This window comes from Nothobranchius furzeri, chromosome 16 (assembly GCF_043380555.1).
Source record: "Nothobranchius furzeri strain GRZ-AD chromosome 16, NfurGRZ-RIMD1, whole genome shotgun sequence".
In the NCBI taxonomy this organism is placed as follows: Eukaryota; Metazoa; Chordata; class Actinopteri; order Cyprinodontiformes; family Nothobranchiidae; genus Nothobranchius; species Nothobranchius furzeri.
Window position 1 is genome coordinate 45210390 of NC_091756.1, and position 22374 is coordinate 45232763.

Sequence of the window (22374 nt, forward strand, 5' to 3'; positions counted from 1 at the left end):
TTGGAAAATTAGAAATGATCGGTATCGGTTTTTACCCTTTTAATGACGCAACTTTTACACACCATGCACATGTTATACATCAAACTCTTCAGCTACATCTCTCTCAGATGATCAAAATATGATAGATCTGAGAAAAGTGTTTGAGATATTTTAGTTTGTGTGTTGCAACGGGCCTAACTTAAAATGTAGCTGTAGTTATATAGTTGTGTCATTGTCATATTTTGCACGGATACTGTTTGAAGGAATATTCCATTCTTAGTAAAATTTAGTTTGTTGCCATATTCCTAAGAATTAGATAAGTGGATAAAAGCATTTTGCAACCAGCCCAGTCATTCTGCAAATCTAAGTGCTTTGTTAGCTTTAGCTTAGCATAAACAATGTAAGTGAATGGTACAACCAGCTTTTTTAATAAGGTTCATTTATTTCTTTATTGAACTTGTAAATCAATAGACAAATTAAAATATTCAAAAAGTATTCAAAAAGAAACCCATACATATGTATATGCATATATGTATGCAGAACATGTTCAATAGGAAGGGAAAGAAGCTCTGGTAGCTTATATAGTCCCCCCCAAATCAAATTTCAAGGAAGATAAAAACAAAAACATTCTTTTCTCTACACTGAGTGTCTAGCCATTTTCTTTTAACATGTTTTATCCTTAATCAAACAAACAAAATTTACATTTGTTTATGTCCCCCCCCCCCCCCCCCTCCAATATTCACAGCTCCCAGTTCACCAACAATAGACAATTACAGTCAAATGCAACACCCTTACAACTTTTCCTTCTCCTCCATGTAATTAATTAGTATAATTTTTTATACTTATCTTTAAACTTATGCAATGAGGGACTTTGCTTTACATCCCCACTTGGCTTATTCCAAACTTTTACACCCGTAACAGAAATACAAAATGACTTTAATGTTGTTCTAAAATATGTATGCCTAAAGTTATGTTTGTATCTGAAATTATATATGTTATCTCATTTTATAAATAGCATTAATAATTTTTTTGGTAATAATTTCCCATGCACTTTATGCATGAACATCGCTGTATATAGTTGAAGTAAATCTTTAAATTTTAGTATTTTTGAATATATAAGTAACGGATTAGTGTGTTCTCTAAATCTAACATTGTGAAAGACTCTCAGGAGTCTTTTCTGTATGATAGACAAGGGTACAATAGATGTTTTATGTGTTACCCCATACCTCTACACAGTAAATAAGATAGGGATAAATCAATGAATAATAAATGACATGGAGCGATTTATAATCCAAGTACTGTCGAGCTTTATTCATAATGAAGATGGTTCTTGCAACCTTATTATATACATGTTTAATTTGTGGTTTCCAACTTCATTTATTATCAATTATTATACCAAGAAACTTATGTTTTTTTACTTGCTTAATTTCACATCCATCTATTTGCAGCCTAACCTCAGTTTTATTAGCCATACCAAACAGCATACATTTTGTTTTTGCTATATTTAATGTAAGCTTATTTTCAATAAACCACTCTTAAATGCCGCACATTTCAATTTGGACCATCCTTTCTAAGTCGCTAATATTATCTCCTGCACAGAAAATAGTGGTATCATCGGCAAACAAAACAAATGTCAGTGTATTTGTTACATTACTCAAATCATTAACATATAATAAAAATAACTTTGGACCCAACACAGACCCCTGTGGTACTCCACAAACAATGTCCAACCATGAAGATGAACATTCTCCAAACTTCACAAACTGTACTCAATACTGATCCTAAATTTTCTTAGTGACGTCAATAATCATATCCACTGCAAAGAAAAAAATAGGTGACATAAAGGAATTACAGGAGCCGATTTAGACTTGGGACTACATTATCGCAAAGCCACTGCTGCAAGGTGAAAGGACATGACGCGCCGACCCCAAAAGACACCTACTTCTGCAAACTCAAATGCGTCAAACGAGTCAAAGGCTTGGGGATTCCTCCAACAAAACACGTTAGCAGTCAATGTCATTACTGAGTAATCTTAATGACTTTTTCACATGAAATGCTAGGTGTTACCATTCACTTACATTGTTTATGCTAAGATGAAGCTAACAAAATACTGTCAGATTAAGAGAATGACTGGGCTAATTACAAAATGGGGGAGAGGGATATATAATTAAAAAAATTAAAAGTTACGCAATATCAGTTTAATAGAAATCAGTAAAAGACCAGATATCAGACATCCATAGTCATGGTGAAATGTTATTCCTAAAAAGCTAAAGTTCTCTGTTAAACACATTCAGTTACATTATGCTTCATTTCACTCAGTGTTTCTCTGTCCTTTGTTTCCTTTTTTAAAAAAACATTTCCTCAGTGATGCCCAGTTGGAGCAGAACGCCAGGAACAGACGTCCTAGTCTCAGCCCCATCATCCTCCGGCAGCAGGAGCAGGAACTAAGGGCCAAGATGGCCGCCAACGCTCCCGTTGACATCACACAGGTCATGAGCAAACTCAGCAAGCAGGGGAAGGACGTCCCCCCTCGTCCTGTTAATAAATGAACACAAAGTCAACTAGGATCAGGATTAGCCTTTAATGTTTAGTAATAACAGGGTATTAATATTTTAGTTTGAAATGAAATATATTAATCATTTTATCCCAACAGTTCTTCTGTATTCGTTTCATCCTCAAAATGTTAAAAAATAGAAGTTATTAAGTCTGTAAAATATTGAGCTGTAACTTGAGGACAGGGGACTTGGAGTTAAAGATAGGCATTAAATGAAGAAAAAATAATGAGCTTAGACTTTATTTCTGCTATTAGATGAAAAGATTAATAATGCAATTTACCATTTTGGTCCGCTGTGAGAGCTTTGACAGGTTTTTTTGTTGGTGTTTTTTTTAATTGAATTAGTGATTAGAGTTAAATCGTGTTGGTAACACTTTACAGTAAGGGTCCCTCTATAAAATGTTACTTAGGCCATTATTAAGCATCAGTAAACTATTAAAGAAGAAGAAAATATAATTTCTATAGCATCTCTCAAGATAAAAATCATGAGGTGCTTCACAAAAACAAAAAATGTAAAAATATAAAAAAGAATTAAGAAAATGGTTAAAATATATTTAAAATGAGCAAAAAATAGACAATTGTGGAAAAAAATGTAAAGAAAGAGAGAGAGTGACTAGGAAAGAGGCAAATCAGTGGATCCTGAGGAAGGTTGAATAGGTGGGGAGAGCAGAATAAAGAGAGAGTGGTGAAGAAGATCATACAAAAGCCAGCCTGAACAAGTGAGTCTTCAGCTGTTTTTTAAAGGAGTCCACTAAGTCCACTGATCTCAGGCTCGGGGGAGAGAGTTCCAGAGTCTGGGGACCACAGCAGCAAATGATCTGTCACCTTTGGTCTTTAGCCTGGTGCATTGCACAACTAGTAGGCTTTGATCACTGGACCTCAGGGACCTGCTGGTGGTGTAGGGACTAAGAAGATCACCAATGTAAGATGGTGCTTGTCCATGTAAGGCCCTATAGACCAGAACCAGGATCTTGAAATGAACCCTGACATTGACTGGAAGCCAATGAAGCTGGAGGAGAAGCCGGTTGATGTGGGTGTGTTTGGAGGACTTGGTCAGAAGCCGAGCACAGGCATTCTGAACCACCTGTAGACGTTTTAGGGAGGTTTTGCTCAGACACTTGAAAAGACAGTTACAGCTTTGCAATGTTCCTGAGATGGAAGAAGGATGAGCGAACAAGAGAACTGACATGAGAATCCAGGGTGAGAGCTGGGTCAAAGGTCACACCAAGATTCCTGACAGAAGGTTTGGTGTGAGAAGCAAGCTGACCAAGAGAGTCTCTGACTTTGGGAACCAGCTTGTCTGGGGCACAGATGAGGATCTCAGTCTTATCTTCATTCAGCTGTAGAAAGCTCCCAGCCATCCAGGTTTTAATAGAGTCTTAGCAGGTGTGTAACAGCTGCAGCTTAGACATCTCATGGGGCTTAAAGGAGATGTACAGTTGGATGTCATCTGCATAAAGATGGTAGGAGATTCCTTTGAAGGAGCTCAGGATGTGCTGAAGAGGAAGCAGATAGAGGAGGAAGAGCAGAGGCCCCAGCACAGAACCTTGTGGGACACCATGGGTAAGAGAGGTGGCGGAGGACCTAAACTTGGAGACGGCCACAGAAAAGGAGCGCTCAGAGAGATAAGAGGAGAACCACTCAAGAGCAGATCCTGATAGCCCTACCCAGTCTCTCAGCCTCTCCAGTAGCAGGTGATGGTCAACAGTGTCAAAGGCTGCAGTCAGGTCCAGCAGGACCAGAACAGAACAGTCCCCTGCATCACTGTGAGTCAGAAGGTCATTAGAGACCCTAAGAAGAGCTGTTTCAGTGGAATGAGCTCTACGAAAACTTGACTGGAAGCTATCATAGATGTTATGTTCATCAAGAGCAGTTGTGAGTTGTTTAGCCACAACCTTTTCCAAGATCTTGGAGATGAATGGAAGTTTAGAGATGGGTCTGAAGCTGCTATGGAGAGAGGGGTCGAGACTCGGTTTTTTAAGAAGCGGGTGGATTACAGCATTCTTAATGTAAGCAGGGACCTGACTAGGGGTTGTATGAACTAGTCGACTAGTCGACTTCACGGCTCTGTAGTGACTTTTTATGCCTGTCATAGACTAGTCGCTGTCACGTGATAATGAGTGGCAAGATGCAGCCCTCGGAAAAGACAGCAGGTGATGAGCACCTGCGTCGGGAGGCGGAGGCGACGCACTGTGCCAGAGCGTCGGTACTGACACCGGCGGTAAAACGGACATTTAACCAAACTGTGACCTTTTCCCTCTTGCAATTTTACCTTCACCTCACCCCCATCCTAATCTTAACCAGTTTGTGCATGCAAAGCTCTGATCGTTGACGCGTTCCAGACATCTGCGTCCTGAGCACCGCCAAATCAGGTGTCACCACCTCAAAAACAAATTAAACACGTAATCGTTCATGTCGGCTCATTTCCTTTACTGTTTTCTGTCTGTTATTTGTGCCTGATGCGTTTCGCTGCTGCGGAGCGAGGCGCATCACCTGTTTTGTTCTCCGGTGACGCACCCCCAAAATTCCACTATCTCCGCTCCGCTCCGGCACGAACTCCGCAGCAAAAATTGTCCCGTTGTAGTCGGCCGGCGAGCAGCGGTACTCCGCTGTTTTTGCGGTCGGTAGATCTTTTAGAACTGCAGTTCAAAGGTAACTCATAAGGTGAATATAAATTAACCCAGATAGCAGTTTTTCTTTAGGATTGAGAGGAGATGCAGGAAGATAATAAACAGAAAGGACAGAAAAATAGTCAAATAAAAACAAGTTTGTTTTTGTACCGATTGGTTGCAACAAACAAACACCATTGAAGGTAATCAGAAGTGAGGAACAGAAAATGAAATAATTATTTTAATGTTTAGAGCAGCAGGAAAGGCTGCAGGCGCATCAGTGAGTTTGCGGCTGCTGCGCAGGGGGAGGTGGGAGAGGGCTGAAGTAGGATGTAGAAACTACCGTTGTTAAAAGAGATGTGTTAACTTAGAAAATGTGGATGCAATTTTACTTGTCAAAAACTCCAGCGAACCTACCGACCCCCCCCACCCCCCACCCCCCGTGCCGCTTCAGGTGTATGACGTCTTCAACGACTAGTCGAAGTCGACTCGATTTTCATTACTTGACGGTCGACTTTAAAAAAAATTAAGTCATGCAACCCCTAGACCTGACCAGAAACCAGAGAAGCATTAATTATAGAGAGCACGCTGGGACCGACGGACTGGAAAGCACTTTTAAACAAAGATGAGGGTAAGATGTTGAGGGGGGATGCAGAGGTCTTCATAGAGTAAACAGCTAGAGTTAGTGGAAGTAAATTAGCAGGGTTAGATCCACGGTGTTTATAAAAACCACTTATGGAGGGAACAGGAGAAGAAACCATTAAGGAATGAGGATAAACCGACCTTAAAAAACTTGGACGGGGAAACCGCGCTGCAACGCAGCCTGGCAGGAATGCAGAAGTGGCACTCAAGTCGCCAAACAGAGCACATGAAGCTTGAAGATCACGGCGATGTTTACTAGATAAACCACACTTTAAGAGAAATCTTATTCTCTACTGGATTCCTGCTCGTTTAACTCTTTTCCCCCAATGTTTTCCGGGACCGGATAAACGTTGCTGGAGGCACGCTGGTTGGGATCGTCATTTGGCTCCGGGCCAGTGCGCCACTCAGATAAACTAACAGGGAGGTACGTCCTCGGTGCATCTTGGGCGATCGCGAACGAACGGAAGGACAAAAGAGCTGGCGATCATAGGAGATGGTAGCAGGGACACTACTAATGAGGATTGCAGACAGGAGCAAGGTGGAAAAGAGGAGGTTAGTGGAGAAAAGTTTGAAAAAGTGGCCGGTGACTGCAGCTAATCCAAGCACAGGTGCCATCTTGTTACCGACCGGAAGCGGAAGTAAAGTAATAACTGCTTAATATTAGTGTTACTATTATGTAATGTATTACTAAGCAGACATCCTCCCGACCCTTTGTCCTAACCTTAAGGACACTTAATAGTTGACAATATTGTGAACGTTAATAAAGGGACCCATTTGCTGTCACGAACATCGGAGGGACTTGTTACAGCCTGGCAGCAGTAGCTCAGGAAGTAGAGCTTGTTGTCCAGTGTTCGGAAGGTTGCAGGTTCAATCCTGCTAGAGAATGCTGCTGTTGTGTCCTTGGGCAAGACGCTTAACCCACCTTCCTTGCTGGTGGTGGTTGGAGGGACCGGTAGCGCCAGTTTTCACAGGCCTCACCACTGTCAGTGTGTCCCAGGGCAGCTGTGGCTACATGTGGCCACCAGTGTATGAATGTGTATGTGAATGGGTGGATGACTGATTGTGTTGTGAAGCGCCTTGGGGGGTTGTAGAACCCGGTTCTATACAAATACAGGCTATTTACCCCACCCCCCCACCCCCCTCCCTCCCACTGCTCTCACTATTCTGCTTACTTCAATAAACTGACTCTTTTTAACAGCTCTTTGAGGTAAACATTCAACTAATGAACGGTTCCCTTCAAAGAGCCACAAGCCCCATCACTAATAATAATACACTAAGTAACATTAATAAAAGGACCATCATTGTCAAGTGTTACTTTTGTATAATATATATTCTTGCTATTGAATGATGAAGGACAGCAAGCAGAGGACAAACATTTCTACAAACACCTTCAGTCTGTTTCCATCTGTTTCATTTCTGTTGGTGAAATGTTGGTTTCACCAACTGTCCTTTTTGTTTTTAATAAGTTGTGTTCATCTTTTGTCAATGTTTGTGCTGTTGAGCTGCTTTCTTTCATTGTTGTCCCCAATCATAAGTTAATAAAACATCCACAAACCACCTCATATTTATTTGTTTGTGTTCTTTTTGTATTTTTTGGAAAGCCTAAACTTGTCCTTCCTTATGCAGTTTTAAATAATACATAGACTTTAAACTTTAATAATCAGATTTTTTTTAAATCTTTGTAGCTGTGCTTATGGACACGAGTTATGCATTTTTTATTTTTGTTGTGTCACCTGGATTGATTTTTAACCCTCTCAGGCTCAAAATAAGTATTGATAAAAGGACGAACAACTAATTCCTTCAGGGATACTTCTGAGTTAAACAATGCTCATGAAATACGGTTGTGGAGTTACCAGGTAGGTAGGTTTTAACGTTGCAAATCTGCAATGCATGCCTCCAGAGGGTTAAATCAATCTGAAGCTTTGTTGATGTCTTATTGTTTGAATGCTGTAAAGCATTCACACACATACATACAAACATTATTTGAAATTTAAAAAGGTCATGGGACATTGGACGTCATCATATTGAGGCAGATTCCTGTCATCTGTTACCATGGCAACACAGGTGCATAAGGATTACCCCAAACAATTCTCATTGAAATGAATGTAAAACGCCTAATACTGATCCATGCTTTCGTTCTTTTTTAAACACAGAAACAGTTTTGTTTACCTGTTTGTAGCTACGGTTTCGCCGACAGCTGCCGGCTTCTTCAGGCTGACGCTGATGGTGGCGCGTCACTTCCTTCTCCGTTTATCTGCGGGCAGCAGAGGACGTTGTCGCCCTCTACTGCCCGCTCTCCCCTCTCCGACGATGCAGTCCCATGCGTGGTCCAGCGTGTAAACTCCGTCGTCCCTGTTCATGGTCCCACATCCACGTCTCCTTATCTCGATTGCTTCCTTGATCCATCTTTTGTATTTTTGTTGTTCGGTGGTTATGATCCGTGTGCTGTCCCAGTCCATTATATGGTTTTCTCTTAAGCGATGATCTGTTACGGCTGACTTTTTTATTGTACTTTCTGCTTCTTCTTTTGCTGCTCTTGTGTGTTTACAATTTGCCTCTTTCTCGCACTCCTTTCTGTGTTCTATTGTCCGTGTATTGAGTTGGCGGACAGTAGAGGGCGACAACGTCCTCTGCTGCCCGCAGATAAACGGAGAAGGAAGTGACGCGCCACCATCAGCGTCAGCCTGAAGAAGCCGGCAGCTGTCGGCGAAACCGTAGCTACAAACAGGTAAACAAAACTGTTTCTGTGTTTAAAAAAGAACGAAAGCATGGATTTACAAAGACACAGCAAGAACACACCTAAGATGTTCAAAGAGAAATACGGACAACAAGGAACGAAGGACTTCCGCCGTTTGGAACGATTACACCAGAAACGCGCACGTCTAAGAAACCACCTTCGCTTCTGTTTAAGATGCCGGGACGAAAACATCACACCCACAAGCCTACAGCTGAAAACATCGATCCGGACCCAGATAGCACAAAATATAATAGAAAGAGCACAGAGAGCACTGCTCAAGGAGAGGATAAGGAACGTCATAACCAAACAGAGGCGTGTGGTGGACGAACTGGAAAGAGGACACCTGGACTTGAAAAGGAATTACAAACTTGATAAACAAATGGAGGAACTAATTAAAGGACACATGATGGAAAAACAGGAACAAGAGTTCATAAAAGTGAAAGAAAGACACATAAAGAAGTTAAACAGACTCATAAACAAGAAAAAGAGGGGAGAAATACAAGGCAACTCCACACCAAACTCATGGGTATGTAACATTTCACAATACAAACTAACAGAAGCAGAAGAGAGCATATTAAAGAAAGGTTTAAACTTTGCAGTCACACCAAAAGAAATACCATATGATGAATTTATTGTAGCAACAGAACTAGCATGTCAACAGATCACAGATGAGGGAAAGAAAGCAGAACTCAGAAATAACGTAGTTGGGATATTAAAAAACAGCCAAATTCAACACAGCAATATTACAAAAGAAGAACAATCAGCCATGACAGCTTTATCCAAAAATGAACAGATAATTATTCTACCGGCAGATAAAGGAAGAACCACAGTAGTTATGGACAGAGAAAAATATAAACAACAGATGAAACAGATGCTAGAAGACAAAAATACATATGAAATACTTAAAAAAGATCCAACAGAAAACATTAAGAAAAACATGAAAAAATTACTGAAGCCACTGCACGAAAAAGGCAAAATAACAGAAAAAATGTACAAACACTGGATTCCCACAGCAAACATAACACCAAGAATATATGGAACACCAAAAATACATAAACAAAACACCCCACTTAGACCAATAGTTGACAGCATAGGTACACCAACATACAACATGGCAAAAGATATCAGCAGAATCATCAGCCCGTTATTAGGAAATACAGACCAACACTGCAAAAATAGCATAGAATTGGCAAAAGAACTGAAGGAAATTACAATAGAAGACAACGACATACTCATCTCACATGACGTCACATCTCTGTTCACAAAAACACCAACCCAAAAAACCATAGACATAGTAGTTAACAGAATCAGACAAGACAAAACTTTACATAAAAGGACAAACCTCACAGCAGATGACATAGCACAACTGATAGGACTGGTAGCTAACTCCACTTACTTCACATACGACAACACAATATACAAACAACTGGAAGGCTTCGCCATGGGTAACCCGTTATCAGCCACCCTGTGCGAGTTTTTCATGGAAGACCTGGAACAAAAAGCCATAGCCACTGCCCCCCCAAACTGCAAAATAAAACTATGGAAACGCTACGTAGACGACATACTGGAAATCATACCAAAAGGTCAAACAGAAACACTAACACAACACTTAAACAATATTGACGACACGGGCAACATAAAATTCACTTATGAGTTAGAAACAGAAGGCAGCATAGCATTTATGGACATGAAAATCACCAGGCAGACCGACGGGACCCTAAACATAAACACATACAGGAAACCAACACACACAGACCAATATCTATTATGGACATCAGAACACCCCACCATACACAAAATGTCAGTAATCAGAACATGATATCACCGAGCAAACATAATAACAGAAGAGAGAGACCGTAAACAAGAGGACAAACACATACAACACGCTTTAAAGACCTGCAGATACCCGACATGGGCAATAAACAAAGGAAAACAACAAACAAAAACAGAAAGCAAAGAACAACCCAAAAAAAGAACCAGAAACCCAGAAAGACAAGAACCAAAACCAGTGATAACCCTACCATACATCAGAGGCATAACGGAAAAAATAAGAGCAACAATGAAAAAACACAACATAAACACACCAACAAAGCCATACACAACAGTTAGAAACAGATTAGTACACCCAAAAGACAAAATATCAGCTGGACAAAAATGTGGAGTCATCTACGAAATCCCATGCAAAATATGCAATAAAACATACATAGGAGAAACCGGACGCCAACTCAATACACGGACAATAGAACACAGAAAGGAGTGCGAGAAAGAGGCAAATCGTAAACACACAAGAGCAGCAAAAGAAGAAGCAGAAAGTACAATAAAAAAGTCAGCCGTAACAGATCATTGCTTAAGAGAAAACCATATAATGGACTGGGACAGCACACGGATCATAACCACTGAACAACAAAAATACAAAAGATGGATCAAGGAAGCAATAGAGATAAGGAGACGTGGATGTGGGACCATGAACAGGGACGACGGAGTTTACACGCTGAACCACGCATGGGACTGCATCGTCGGAGAGGGGAGAGCGGGCAGTAGAGGGCGACAACGTCCTCTGCTGCCCGCAGATAAACGGAGAAGGAAGTGACGCGCCACCATCAGCGTCAGCCTGAAGAAGCTGGCAGCTGTCGGCGAAACCGTAGCTACAAACAGGTAAACAAAACTGTTTCTGTGTTTAAAAAAGAACGAAAGCATGGATTTACAAAGACACAGCAAGAACACACCTAAGATGCCTAATACTGAGCCAATAACATACAGCTTTTTCTGATCTTTCTGAGCTCTATACACTTAAAACTAGCAGCATTGTGCAGATTTTAACAGACAGAACGTGGGATACCCCCCTCTTCTATCAATGCTCTCTGATTGGCTGAGAGGTTTAAATCATCTTGTGGCCAAACGGAAATACACACCCACACATATGATACATCAATTCGCCCGGCTTGGTCTCAGGAGTCTTTTATCAACTTTTAATTGTGTTTTTCGTTACCATGGTGACATGCTTAGCAACACCTTTTTTAACTGTTAAGACACCACTGTATCAACATACTTTAATGTAGAAACATTGTTCAAATTTTAACAGTCATGTGAAAATGGACCTCAGTATTCTAAAGCAGACTCCTGTCATCTGTTACCATGGCAACAGAAGGAACTAAGGATCACTCTAACCAAGTCTCATAGGCATGGGTATAAAAAGAAAAGCTGAGTATCCAACCAATAACAAACTGCTGTATCTGATCTTTCTGAGCTCTCTGTACATAAAACTAGAAACATAACTTGCATTTTATTGACCGTCAGAAGGCAAGAAATCACCCAACCCCATCCCAGCTCTCTGATTGGCTGAGAGAGTTCAATCATTTTCTGGCTAAATAAAAGTACACACCCACACATATGATACATCAAATCGATCGGCTTGGTCTAATGAATCATCCATCCATCTGTCCATCCATTCAATAAATCATCTAACATCCATCCATCCAACAATCCCTCCATCCATCATTTTATCCATCCAACCATTCATCCATCCATTACACAATCTGAACATATGCTAATCTATCAGTTTCAGATATCAGCAAATGTTTCTAAATTCACAGTTCAGCTCATTGTGAAAATGCTAGGTGTTTAAACATTTCAACTGTCTAGTTTATTACACTATGTTCAAAGATTTCAGTTTTCCACTGTTTAGCATTTCTCTCTCCATGCTTCACCTACATTTTGAGCTTTATTACACTTTTTGGTGATTTTTGCTTCTAAATCTTTAAATACATTCAGCTCATTTTGACAGTTTAGCTCAGTTTCAGCTTCACTTCAGCTTTTCAGCAGATTCAGCTTACAGTTTAAGCTGTCCAGCATTCAAACAGCATTTCTGCAAGAAATGCAATTTATCTAGTTTTATTTTTATTTTACATTTTTCTTGTACGTTTTAGCAAATAACCAGCTAACCAACTTAACGAACATAACATTTAATCTCTTCACACAATAATAATATTTTACATTTTCTTTGCGCAAAAGCAAAGAAAATCATCCCTACGATGGATGTTAGACAAAAATAATTTCTTTTACAGATTTCAAATAAACAATTTTTTAACCCTAAATACAGCAGAATTGAAAATAAACAGGTCTGCTCATGTTAATACCAAAGAACTTATGGTCTATATTTGGCTGCACTAATTTTTCTTTGTTTTCTCAGAGATCTGTGCATGTTCTTTTTCTTAAGTCTGTTGAGGTAAAGCGCGTGGAGTTCTTTCTTTTCTTCGTCCCCCCTCTGTGTTGGGATGAACAGAATTGCTAATCTAAATTCTCACAATTTTGTAACCTGTAGATTTATTAGCTGTCTGTGGTTTCAGGACTGTTATCCTTTTTATTATGACACACTTTTTCAGAAAACTCACAGACTTAAAGCATCCTTATGAGCGACCAGCATAATCCAAACATAATATAATCTGTCTGACAGTTTAGAGTAAGTCACCCCAAAAAAAATTTTTTGCTGATAAATTATAAATATGTGTAGCCATTATTTAGGTATTTTAGTGCATCTCATCTAAAATGTAATAGATGAACCTACAACCATCATTTTTGTGTCCTCTTCAAGTTAATACTCTGTTCTACATTGACTCAGCCATCACTAATGGCTAAGAGGTACCCAGTGACATCACTGGTACTGTATTACATGGATGCACTGAACTGGATTGCTGCCAAGTCTCAGCGCCGCTCTCTCAGTCTGCCAGGCAAAAACTTATTTTTGACGCATTATTCAAACAAGAAATGTGGGTGCAGTTAGACACTAATAGGGGGTGTGACTTGTTATTATTATTATTAGTAGTAGTATTATTATTTTTTACAAATTTCATGTTCCAGTCATTTTTGGTCAGATCCTCCTGTTTTACCTGTCATTTTACTTGTTATCCTGGTTCCACGTCTAAGCCAACAACAACAATTTATGACATTATTTTCAGATCTTTTGCAAAAACAAAAGTTAGGAAGGCTTCCTCTGCTTTTTTAAATTTTTTTTAACAACTCTACTCTGGTTGGTGAACTTCTGGACCAGACCAACATTTGCTTGACCAATCAGGCATCACCAGTCATTTTTCATCAGTTTAGACAGAAGTAAATGTTTTATAAAACCTGCTTGCAAAACTGGATTACGCTGCCTGTTTTTTTCTGTGAATACTTTCAGGAAAACTGTTGATATATTGGAAAAAAGTTTGATTTTACATTAATTATATTTATGTGATACTTCCATTTGGAAAATGACTAAACAATTTCTCTGGATGCAATTTGACTGATCTTAAACCTTTGACCTCACAGCTCTGCAGATTCACCACTCCAGTCCCTCACTTCTCTGTGTACTCTGGAATCATCGATCCACCCTCTTCCAACACCTCACCCTCCCTCCCTTTCCTCCCTCACACCCCAATCTGCCCGTCCCCCATCAGTGTGGCCTTAGACAGCACCTCTGCATCAGAGCGGCGGCTGGAGGCTAGCGAGGGTGAAGGAGAGCAGAATACCGAGGCTCGAGTCCCAGATAGAGGAAATGTGTCAAAGTCTCGAGTGGCCCTTTCTCTGCGCCGACTGCTAAAGAGAGGCTGCAGCCCATCGGCCATGTTCGCCAGCCTGTCTCCCAAATGTCACACAGCTGCAGCAACAAGCAGCCGCATACAGCCGATTACTCCAGATGAACCCAGCCAGGCACCACCACGGCGAACCGGCAAGTAAGTCACTCCCTGGATCCAAAACTTTAACTCAAAAACCATGCTTTCGACCTACTGATTTTTGGAGTGCTGAGGGTGAAGTTCACAGTACAAAACGCATTATATATATATATATATATATATATATATATATATATATATATATATATATATATATATAATTGTTTTGCTTGTTTTTTCTAAATATGACACCTTACTTGTATATCATATTCTTTCTAAAGTGGAATATTTTCAATCTCATCAATTTCTTTCTATTCCTAATAATAATAATGTTTTAATTTTAATATTAATGTTATTTAAATTGACCTCAAGGTTGATGAATTTAGCTAAATCCTCTCTGCTATATTTGTCAGCTTTTTCCAGATAAAAGTAGATATACCTCCAGAATGCCGGATCTACCCCATCGAGTCTGAGGACGAGGAGGAGGAAAACCGGCTTGCTTCTGAGGAAGTAGTGGGAACTGAGGAGATCATCTGCCCTTGGGAGAGTCTCACACAGCAGAACGGGACGGGCTAACGGGCCGATTTATACAGGTGCAACACAGTGGGACACAAGATATGTAACATTAACACCAAACAAGACTCACTTGAATCATTCAGACTGGAACAATAAAGAGAGGAGGCTGACGGTCTTCAGCGGATTCATTATGAACTTTATAATTAGACTTTTGACTTTTAACTGCCTGTAGGTTTGACAGTTTTCTGTTGCACATATGATGAGTTGTTTACCTGCCTTGGAAATCTGCATAGTGTTTACAAGTCTTTCTGAAGCTAACACAGCAAGAATCAAAAGAATAAATGACATTAACTTGTCATCACAAGCCTCTCATGACTCAGAGGAAAGTATTAGGCAGATTAAAAATGGAAAAAGATTTATGTCAGTGTTGTTTTTTTTTGGGTTTTTTTTTGGGATGTTCCTTTAACTAACGCCTTATAGCCACCAACCCTGACCTCTGTGAGCACCAGCTGATCTCAGGCTGGGTGTCTTGTTTTAACTGCTCCACATGGGGACAACAGGGTGCAAAATAGTTCAAACTTGAGTTGTAGCTTTCACACTGAAACCTTATTCTGTTTTTGTGGGCAAACTGTAGCTCGACAGCAGCCTTAAACACCTCAGTTTGGTCTTGTTTCTTTAAAGAGGGATGCTACACAGTACTTTAGTTTAAAGCCAATGTGATGTGGTAACAATAACTATAAATACAATAGAATATTTCTGTGATTGCAAAGGAGGAGCATTACAAAAAACAGTAAATGTTGAGGTCTAACAATGAAAGTGCACACTCAAATGTGTTTGCACACTTGTTCAAATAATCATATTCATTGAAGTAGAGAAATGTTCTCACGCTCCAAACATAGACTTAGAATCCCCCTTAAAACTTAACTAACATTCTGCATACTTGTGAAAAACATAATCAAATACATTTCAGGTGAAATGAAAGCACACCAACAGCTTGTCTACCTGTATTCTCTCCATGGAAAAGGAGATATTTTAGGTTTTAGGTTACAGTTTTGTATTTGGTTGTTGTGTACTGTACACTAACCTAAGCGAGGTGTTGGTAGTCTCTCACGTCTCTCCTTTTAAAGAAGAGATGGTAGACCATGAACTAACAGAGTGTATTATCTTTACCATGTTTACAAATGCCTGAATGTGGAAAAAATACCTTATATTTGTTGTATTTGATATGTACATTCCATGGCTTGTGTCAAGTGCCTCAATAAATTAGTGTGTTTTTAATAGTTTCTTATCATTTTAACAGGAGGGGTTGTTTGTCTTTAAATTTAAAGCAACACTAAACATTTTTGTAAACTTTAAGCTAGAGGTTTAACATTGATCTCAGTAATTGTTGGGTTAGAAACTTGATCATTTCCATATTTGGCACCTCTCTGCAGCCCTCTGCTGGGGAGATATTGCACTTAATATTTTTGTGGAGCGGGTAGGTGTCCTAAACAGAGCCTAAAGCCTAGTTTATGCTTCTGTGTCAGCTCCACAAGGAACAGACGCACATGTATTGACAGAGATGCTTTACCTTCAGACTTCTCTGCCAGAACAACAGAGGGTGTAGTGCTGTTCAGTATCTTGTCATATATCCGGTCCAAGATAGTGCATTTACTATTGTGTTTATAATTATATTGTGATTTTGTATTTGACAGACTTTTTAACAGGGATAAATTTGTCCCCCGTACTCCTCCACCTCTTCATGCGCTCACCACCTCTAAACCCACGTTTTCTATCATTTCCATCCAAGAAAAAAAAAACTCTTGCTGCATATGTTGATACTCCTCCAGTCACGGGTGAATAAAACATTCATATTTTTGGAGTTTTTCCGCAAGATATTCTTCAAGCTGCTCCATGTCTGCCGCTAGATATGCTCAGCTCTTTTAATGTTTTTGAAGGCACAATGGCAGTGCTGTTGACCAAAGCAGAGTCTTGACTAATCACAAGCTCGCATTTTTCGTCCCGGATGTTTAGAAAAGTGGGCTCGACTCCGTCCATCCTTGCAAGCCTGCTGGAGAGCCCTTGCAAGGACAGATTATGGTCCTGCATGTCTCCGCACCAGCGCAGAAGCAGAAGCATATACTAGGCTTAAGTCACACCCATCTACTTCTGGACCATGGGTTACCAGAAGAAAGAAAAAAATGAATGAGAGTCAATGTGGCTATAAAATCTATTTTCTAATCCCGTTTGCTATGTGCCAGAGTTTTTCACACAAGAGGTCCCTGAACTTTAAAGACACATTTTGATGCCAAGAAAACATTTATTTTCTACCAGTGACAGATTTTATTTTAGGTTTTGTGTGAAAAGAGGTGTAGGACTACAAATGTGTCACCAAATTGATGTCATCAAACCACACACGGAGAACAGCAGAGGAAAAATGGCTCAGAGTTTGGCAAACATTGAATCTGTTCAGGAGGAAAGAACCACCATTAATGTGGTCATTTGGTAGGTAGCAGCTACTTTGGGGAGAGGAGATTATGTGGTGACGTCACATACGCGACGTGCTAATTTCTAGTTTGTAGTCATGCTAATTACGAACTTTTACAAGCTGATAAATCTCAAAGTACATGACTGGTATGGTCGAAACACCCATCATTACTTTTCATTTAAATTGCAGTACAACATGTGTGCGATCCAGGGTGTAAGGCAAAGCGAAGAAGAAAATAGCGTTCAGCCCAGTTGACTTGCATTCATTTTTTCGTTCTTCCGGGGACCCACGATGCGGAAGCGAATTAGGCTCCCTGTAGGGTAAGCTCTTTACTTGCTTAATGGCTGTTAGCTGTTACATTAGCAGTTGGCATTTTCAGTTTGCCGATTGCCAATAAAAAGCACAAGAAGAAAAAGAAGTTTGCTTTTTCAGTTGGCATCATGGCAGAGTAAAAGTAACTACTGCCCCCGCTTATCCAGGGTCAGATCACGGGGCAGACTTCCCTCTCCCCAGCCACTGGGCCAACCCCTCCAGAGTAATCCCAAAGCGTTCCCTGGCCATCTGAGAGACATAGTACTTCCAGCATGTCCTGGACCTTTCTTTATGTTTCCTTTATGTTGGATGTGCCTGGAAACTAGGGAGGCATCCAGAATACCCGAGCTACCTCAACTGGCTCCTCTGGATGTAGAGGAGCAGCGGGTCTACTCCGAGCCCCTCACAGATGACCGAGCTTCTCGCAGCCACCCTGCGGAGAAAACTCATTTCGGCCGCTTGTATCCGTGATCTCATTCTTTAGGTCACTACCCAAAGCTCGTGACCATAGGTGAGGTAGGAACATAGATTGACCAGTAAATGGAGAGCTTTGCGTTTCGGCTCAGCTCTGTCTTCACCACGACAGATTGGTACAACAACTGCATCACTGCAGATGCAGCACCAATCTGCCTGTCAATCTCCTGCTCCATATTTCCCTCACTTGTGAACAAGACCCCGAGATACTTAAACTCCTTCATCTGAGGCATGACGTCTTCCCTGACTTGAAGAAGACACTCTACCCTATTCCGACTAAAGACCATGGCCTCGGATTTAGTGGAGCTGATTCTCATCCCAGCTGCTTCACACTCGGCTGCAAACTGCTCTAACAAAAGCCGAAGATCTTGTTCTGATTAAGCCAACAGGAACACCTCATCTGCAAATAGCAGAGACCTGATCCATAGCCAACCAAAATACATCCCCTCAACACCTTGAGAGAACCTAGAAATCCTGTCCAAAAAGTTATTAACAGAATTGGTGACAAAGGGCAGCCTTGGCGGAGTCCAACTCTCACCAGGAATGAGACTGACTTACTGCCGGTAATGCAGACCAAGCTCTGACACCGGTCATACAGGGACCTAACAGCCCTGATCAGAGGGCCTGGTACCCCATACTCCTGAAGTACCCCCAAAGAACGATGTGGTTGAACGCCTCCTCCAAATACACAAAAATCAAGTGGGTTAGTTAGGCAAACTCCCACACACCCTCCAGAATCCCCCTAAGTGAAGCAAAGCAAATGGGTACATGCAGAGGGAACAACAGCTAAGCCTAAACTAGATGATGGTGACCTGCATGGCCTTATTTTTGCTACTGGACTTGTAAGTAATATTTTTTGTTGAACAGTGTGGATCTTTTTACTTCATGGTTTATTTTAGAATTAACTGGCTCATGTTAGTGTTAGCTAGTTGTTTACAACTGTTGTAAATCTATTTTCAACCAGGAGGGCGGAGGATCAGGAAACCACTCACTGTTACTTTACTGCAGGGCTGTTCAATTCCGGGCCTTGAGGGCCAGTATCCAGCAGATTTGGGTTTAACCCTGCTTCAACACACCTGGTTTCAATCAGCAGGTGATTAACAGGAATTGACACACACAGGAATTGAATAGCCCTGCTTTACTGTGATCAATTGATTGCTCTATTGGGCTTGGTATCACACGGGATTACATGTTGCATTCTGGGAGGTGGCGAACATGTTGGTAGCCTCCGGACTGTAAACAAACCGTGAAAAAAAGGTAAAACGCAGGGAAGATACAGATTTGGGAAAAAGAAAGTAATTAACAACATGTTAAAATTCCAAAAAGGATATGTTAAATAGGGAAGCCATGTGGCATTACTGGTATGTGGACAAAATCAGCATTATGAATGGTTTGGATCCATGAAAGACCCAAGACTGAAGCACCGAGGACAACTTGTTGCTGCTGCAGCTCTGCCTAACATTTTTGGCTTTCTTGTTTATGATGTGACTGGATGTAAACGTCCAGATGAGATGTATTACTTTCATTTGCTTAATTTTTCTAGTGAAACAATCAAAATTTTTATCCCATAGAATAAGGGTGGCAGAAGTGTGTCAGTGCGCTTGCATTAGCCTACCGGTATGTGTGTGTGCATGTTGCGGTTGAAGGAAAGCAACGGTGTACAAAAAACGTGCCCCATCTGTAATGTACTAGAATGAAAAAGCAGAGAACACACTTTTATCCAGAGTGGCATACTCCTGAAGGTGATGTTGTGTTGCCTAACAGCTGTGATCCAAGTGAGCCAATCGGACTTATGTCAAATACTTGGCCACCATGGTTATGGCTCCAAGCAGGAAAAAGGTGAAAAGTTAGTCCAGTTTCACCTTTTTTCCTCTGGCAATCACATGTTGCATCTCACAAGTAATATAACTGATCAAATGAATAATAGTTTTAAAACTAGTTACCTAATTAATCCTGATACTCAACATTAGACTGTTTACGTTTACATTTTGTTTACTTTATATTTCAGTTTATAGTTTGGACTTGTCTTATTGCCATGTTTAGATGTATACTTTTACAGTTTTTGCACCTTAAATAGTCTTTAGTGAGCACAAAATCAATTTCATTGTGCAAAAATGTTCTTGAATCTTAAATGAAGCTGTAAGAACAAGACTGAGCGCGCTTGTTACTGCTCAGAAGTAACAAGCAACAAGGACTCGCAGGCCACCAACATGGTGGCCGCGTTGGTGATGATGACACGACTCAAGTTAACTAATAACATAATTAAACAAACTCTTACATTGTTTACTGTAGTGAAAAGGAAACAGGAAGAAGAAAACTCTTGTAGGGCCCTAACACTTTCTCAATTAATACAAAATAAATTTCATGGCTTTAAACATAAAAGCTGCTAACAATATTAATTTCTCATTTTAACTCAGAAGAATATAAGAATTTTATTTGATCTTTATGATGTGTTTTAAATTGATTTGTAGTTCAACATTTGTATCATCTCATCCAAATAGTTTGAATCTTTTGCTTCATATTTTGATATACACATTTTCTTTAAGGTGGTAAGTTCAGTTGTACTTTTGAATACAACTTTTTACTACTTACATCACTTGGTCTTAAACAACAACAAAAATTTCTGTAAATATGTTGGCAATGATTTGTTTCTAGCTTTAAATACTCACAACACAGCAACGATTTACCAGGGTTGGGTAATTTAACTGATAAAACGAATAATAGATTAAAAACTAGTTAACTAGCTAATCCTGATACCTCAACATAACATTGTAACCTTTGATCACTAAAAACCACAAATAAAAACTAACACCAGAACTATGCAGCATACTGTAAGGGACACAGATAAAGAATAAATAAAATAATAAAATCTTTAAATTGACCTACTCCCTAAATTTAAAAATATGTTTGATTTGATAAAAAGTCTTTGTATGAGATTTGATGTATTTCTTCTGTATTAAAACAAAGGGTTAGTGTTGTTTTATGTGTTGTTCCATATCTCTACAGTAGGGCCGATAATGACAATAATTTACCACTAGATGGAGACATATAACTGAAAGGAGAGTTAACGGCACAAGTTGGTAAATAATAATAATAATAATAATAATAATAATAATAATAACGACTAAGGATGCTTTTTAGCTCAATTAGTTAACATTATTTTGCATATTTAGAAATAAATTTTAAAAGCTTAACACTGTTTTCCTGCTTTCCTATTTCCCCATTTCTAAGTTTTTTTTATTTCATTTTATTTTTTTGTAAAAGTACTCAAAATGCACACAATGTAAGTGCAGACTTTCATGCATCTGTTGGTTTCAGTTAACACGATTTCTTGTGTCTCACATCGTGCTGATGTACAGAAACATCACAGGTGACTGAACAAAGGCTGGAGCTCAGCTTTGATCTATCTGTTTCTCAGAAAAGAAAATTCTGATTGATATTCCAAAACTCACAGTGGGACCTTCACATGCAGTCCACTCTTACATTAGATCCAAACAAACAAACAAAAATAAATAAACACATTTTAGAAAATCCTGCGGGAATCTTTGAGGTGTTAAAACATTAAGATGTCAAATTACGAAATGTTCTCATTTGTTTCTTAGAGATCTTACATTTTGAGTTTGATTTCACAATTTATTTCTCCGACATTACATAAAATGACTGGAATATCTTTGTCTTCTGTTAATGTGAGTAATGTGTTATTAGATTTAATGGCAAGTATGTGGACTAAGATGAAGCCAATTCGTTGGGCTGATTGCTCCCAAAACAAAACAAAAGCTTTCTCACAATTCTCAAAATGAAAGTTCACAAGTAAATGAAAAATTACCACAATGCAAAAGTATGCATGTACAAAAAAGGGAAGGCAAACAAAACCAACATTAACAAAAATATAATTTACATGAGGAGAAACATGCACTGATCAAACCGATGAGTAGATTGAATCAACAAAGGGTAGAAATATCTTTCTAAGGCGTGTATCCAAACTCCTGAGTATAGACGAATTAAAGTAATTCATTAGGGTAAAGACCAGTTTGTTGTCTCCCATTTAAAACACTAGGTGTGACATTTACTCAGAAATGATGAAACTATAAACGAAATCAGAACACATTAGCTTTAAGTAATCCCTGTAAATTAAACACTTAAACAGGAATTTTATGAAATCTTAGTTTACGTTTTAAGTTCCTCGAGCAGATTTGTTTTAAGAAAGTCTCAATTTTAAATGTTGCCACTAAAACACAAAGAGGTTCAACAGATATGAATAAGTAAATTAAACTTGGGAGCATGTGGCTGCTTTGGTGGGTGTGGGAAGAGCACGCAGGTTACTGGGCAGACTAATGAGTAGAGGTGACCACAGCAAGATTTTTTTTAACAGTATTATGTTCAAAAGCTCCAATTAGATAAGCACAGGAAGGAGTCATGTTGGCTATGTGGAT

The 22374-nt window shown here is 39.6% G+C and overlaps 1 protein-coding gene across 3 annotated transcripts in view; it reads left to right on the forward strand.

Moving 5' to 3' along the window:
- Window positions 1-15966, forward strand: part of rgs9b (regulator of G protein signaling 9b) — a 37447-nt gene extending 21481 nt beyond the window's left edge. For 2 of the 3 annotated variants that reach the window (XM_015962817.3, XM_070545715.1), the window contains 3 exons: window positions 2345-2468; window positions 13829-14232; window positions 14586-15966. In XM_015962817.3, coding sequence (XP_015818303.3) covers window positions 2345-2468; window positions 13829-14232; window positions 14586-14748 — 691 coding nt within the window. In that variant the 3' untranslated portion in view covers window positions 14749-15966. Of the gene's footprint in view, window positions 1-2344; window positions 7349-13828; window positions 14233-14585 lie in introns of those variants that run through there. The other variant, XM_054749323.2, reaches the window with a different exon arrangement.
- The last annotated feature ends 6408 nt before the right edge of the window (window positions 15967-22374 follow it).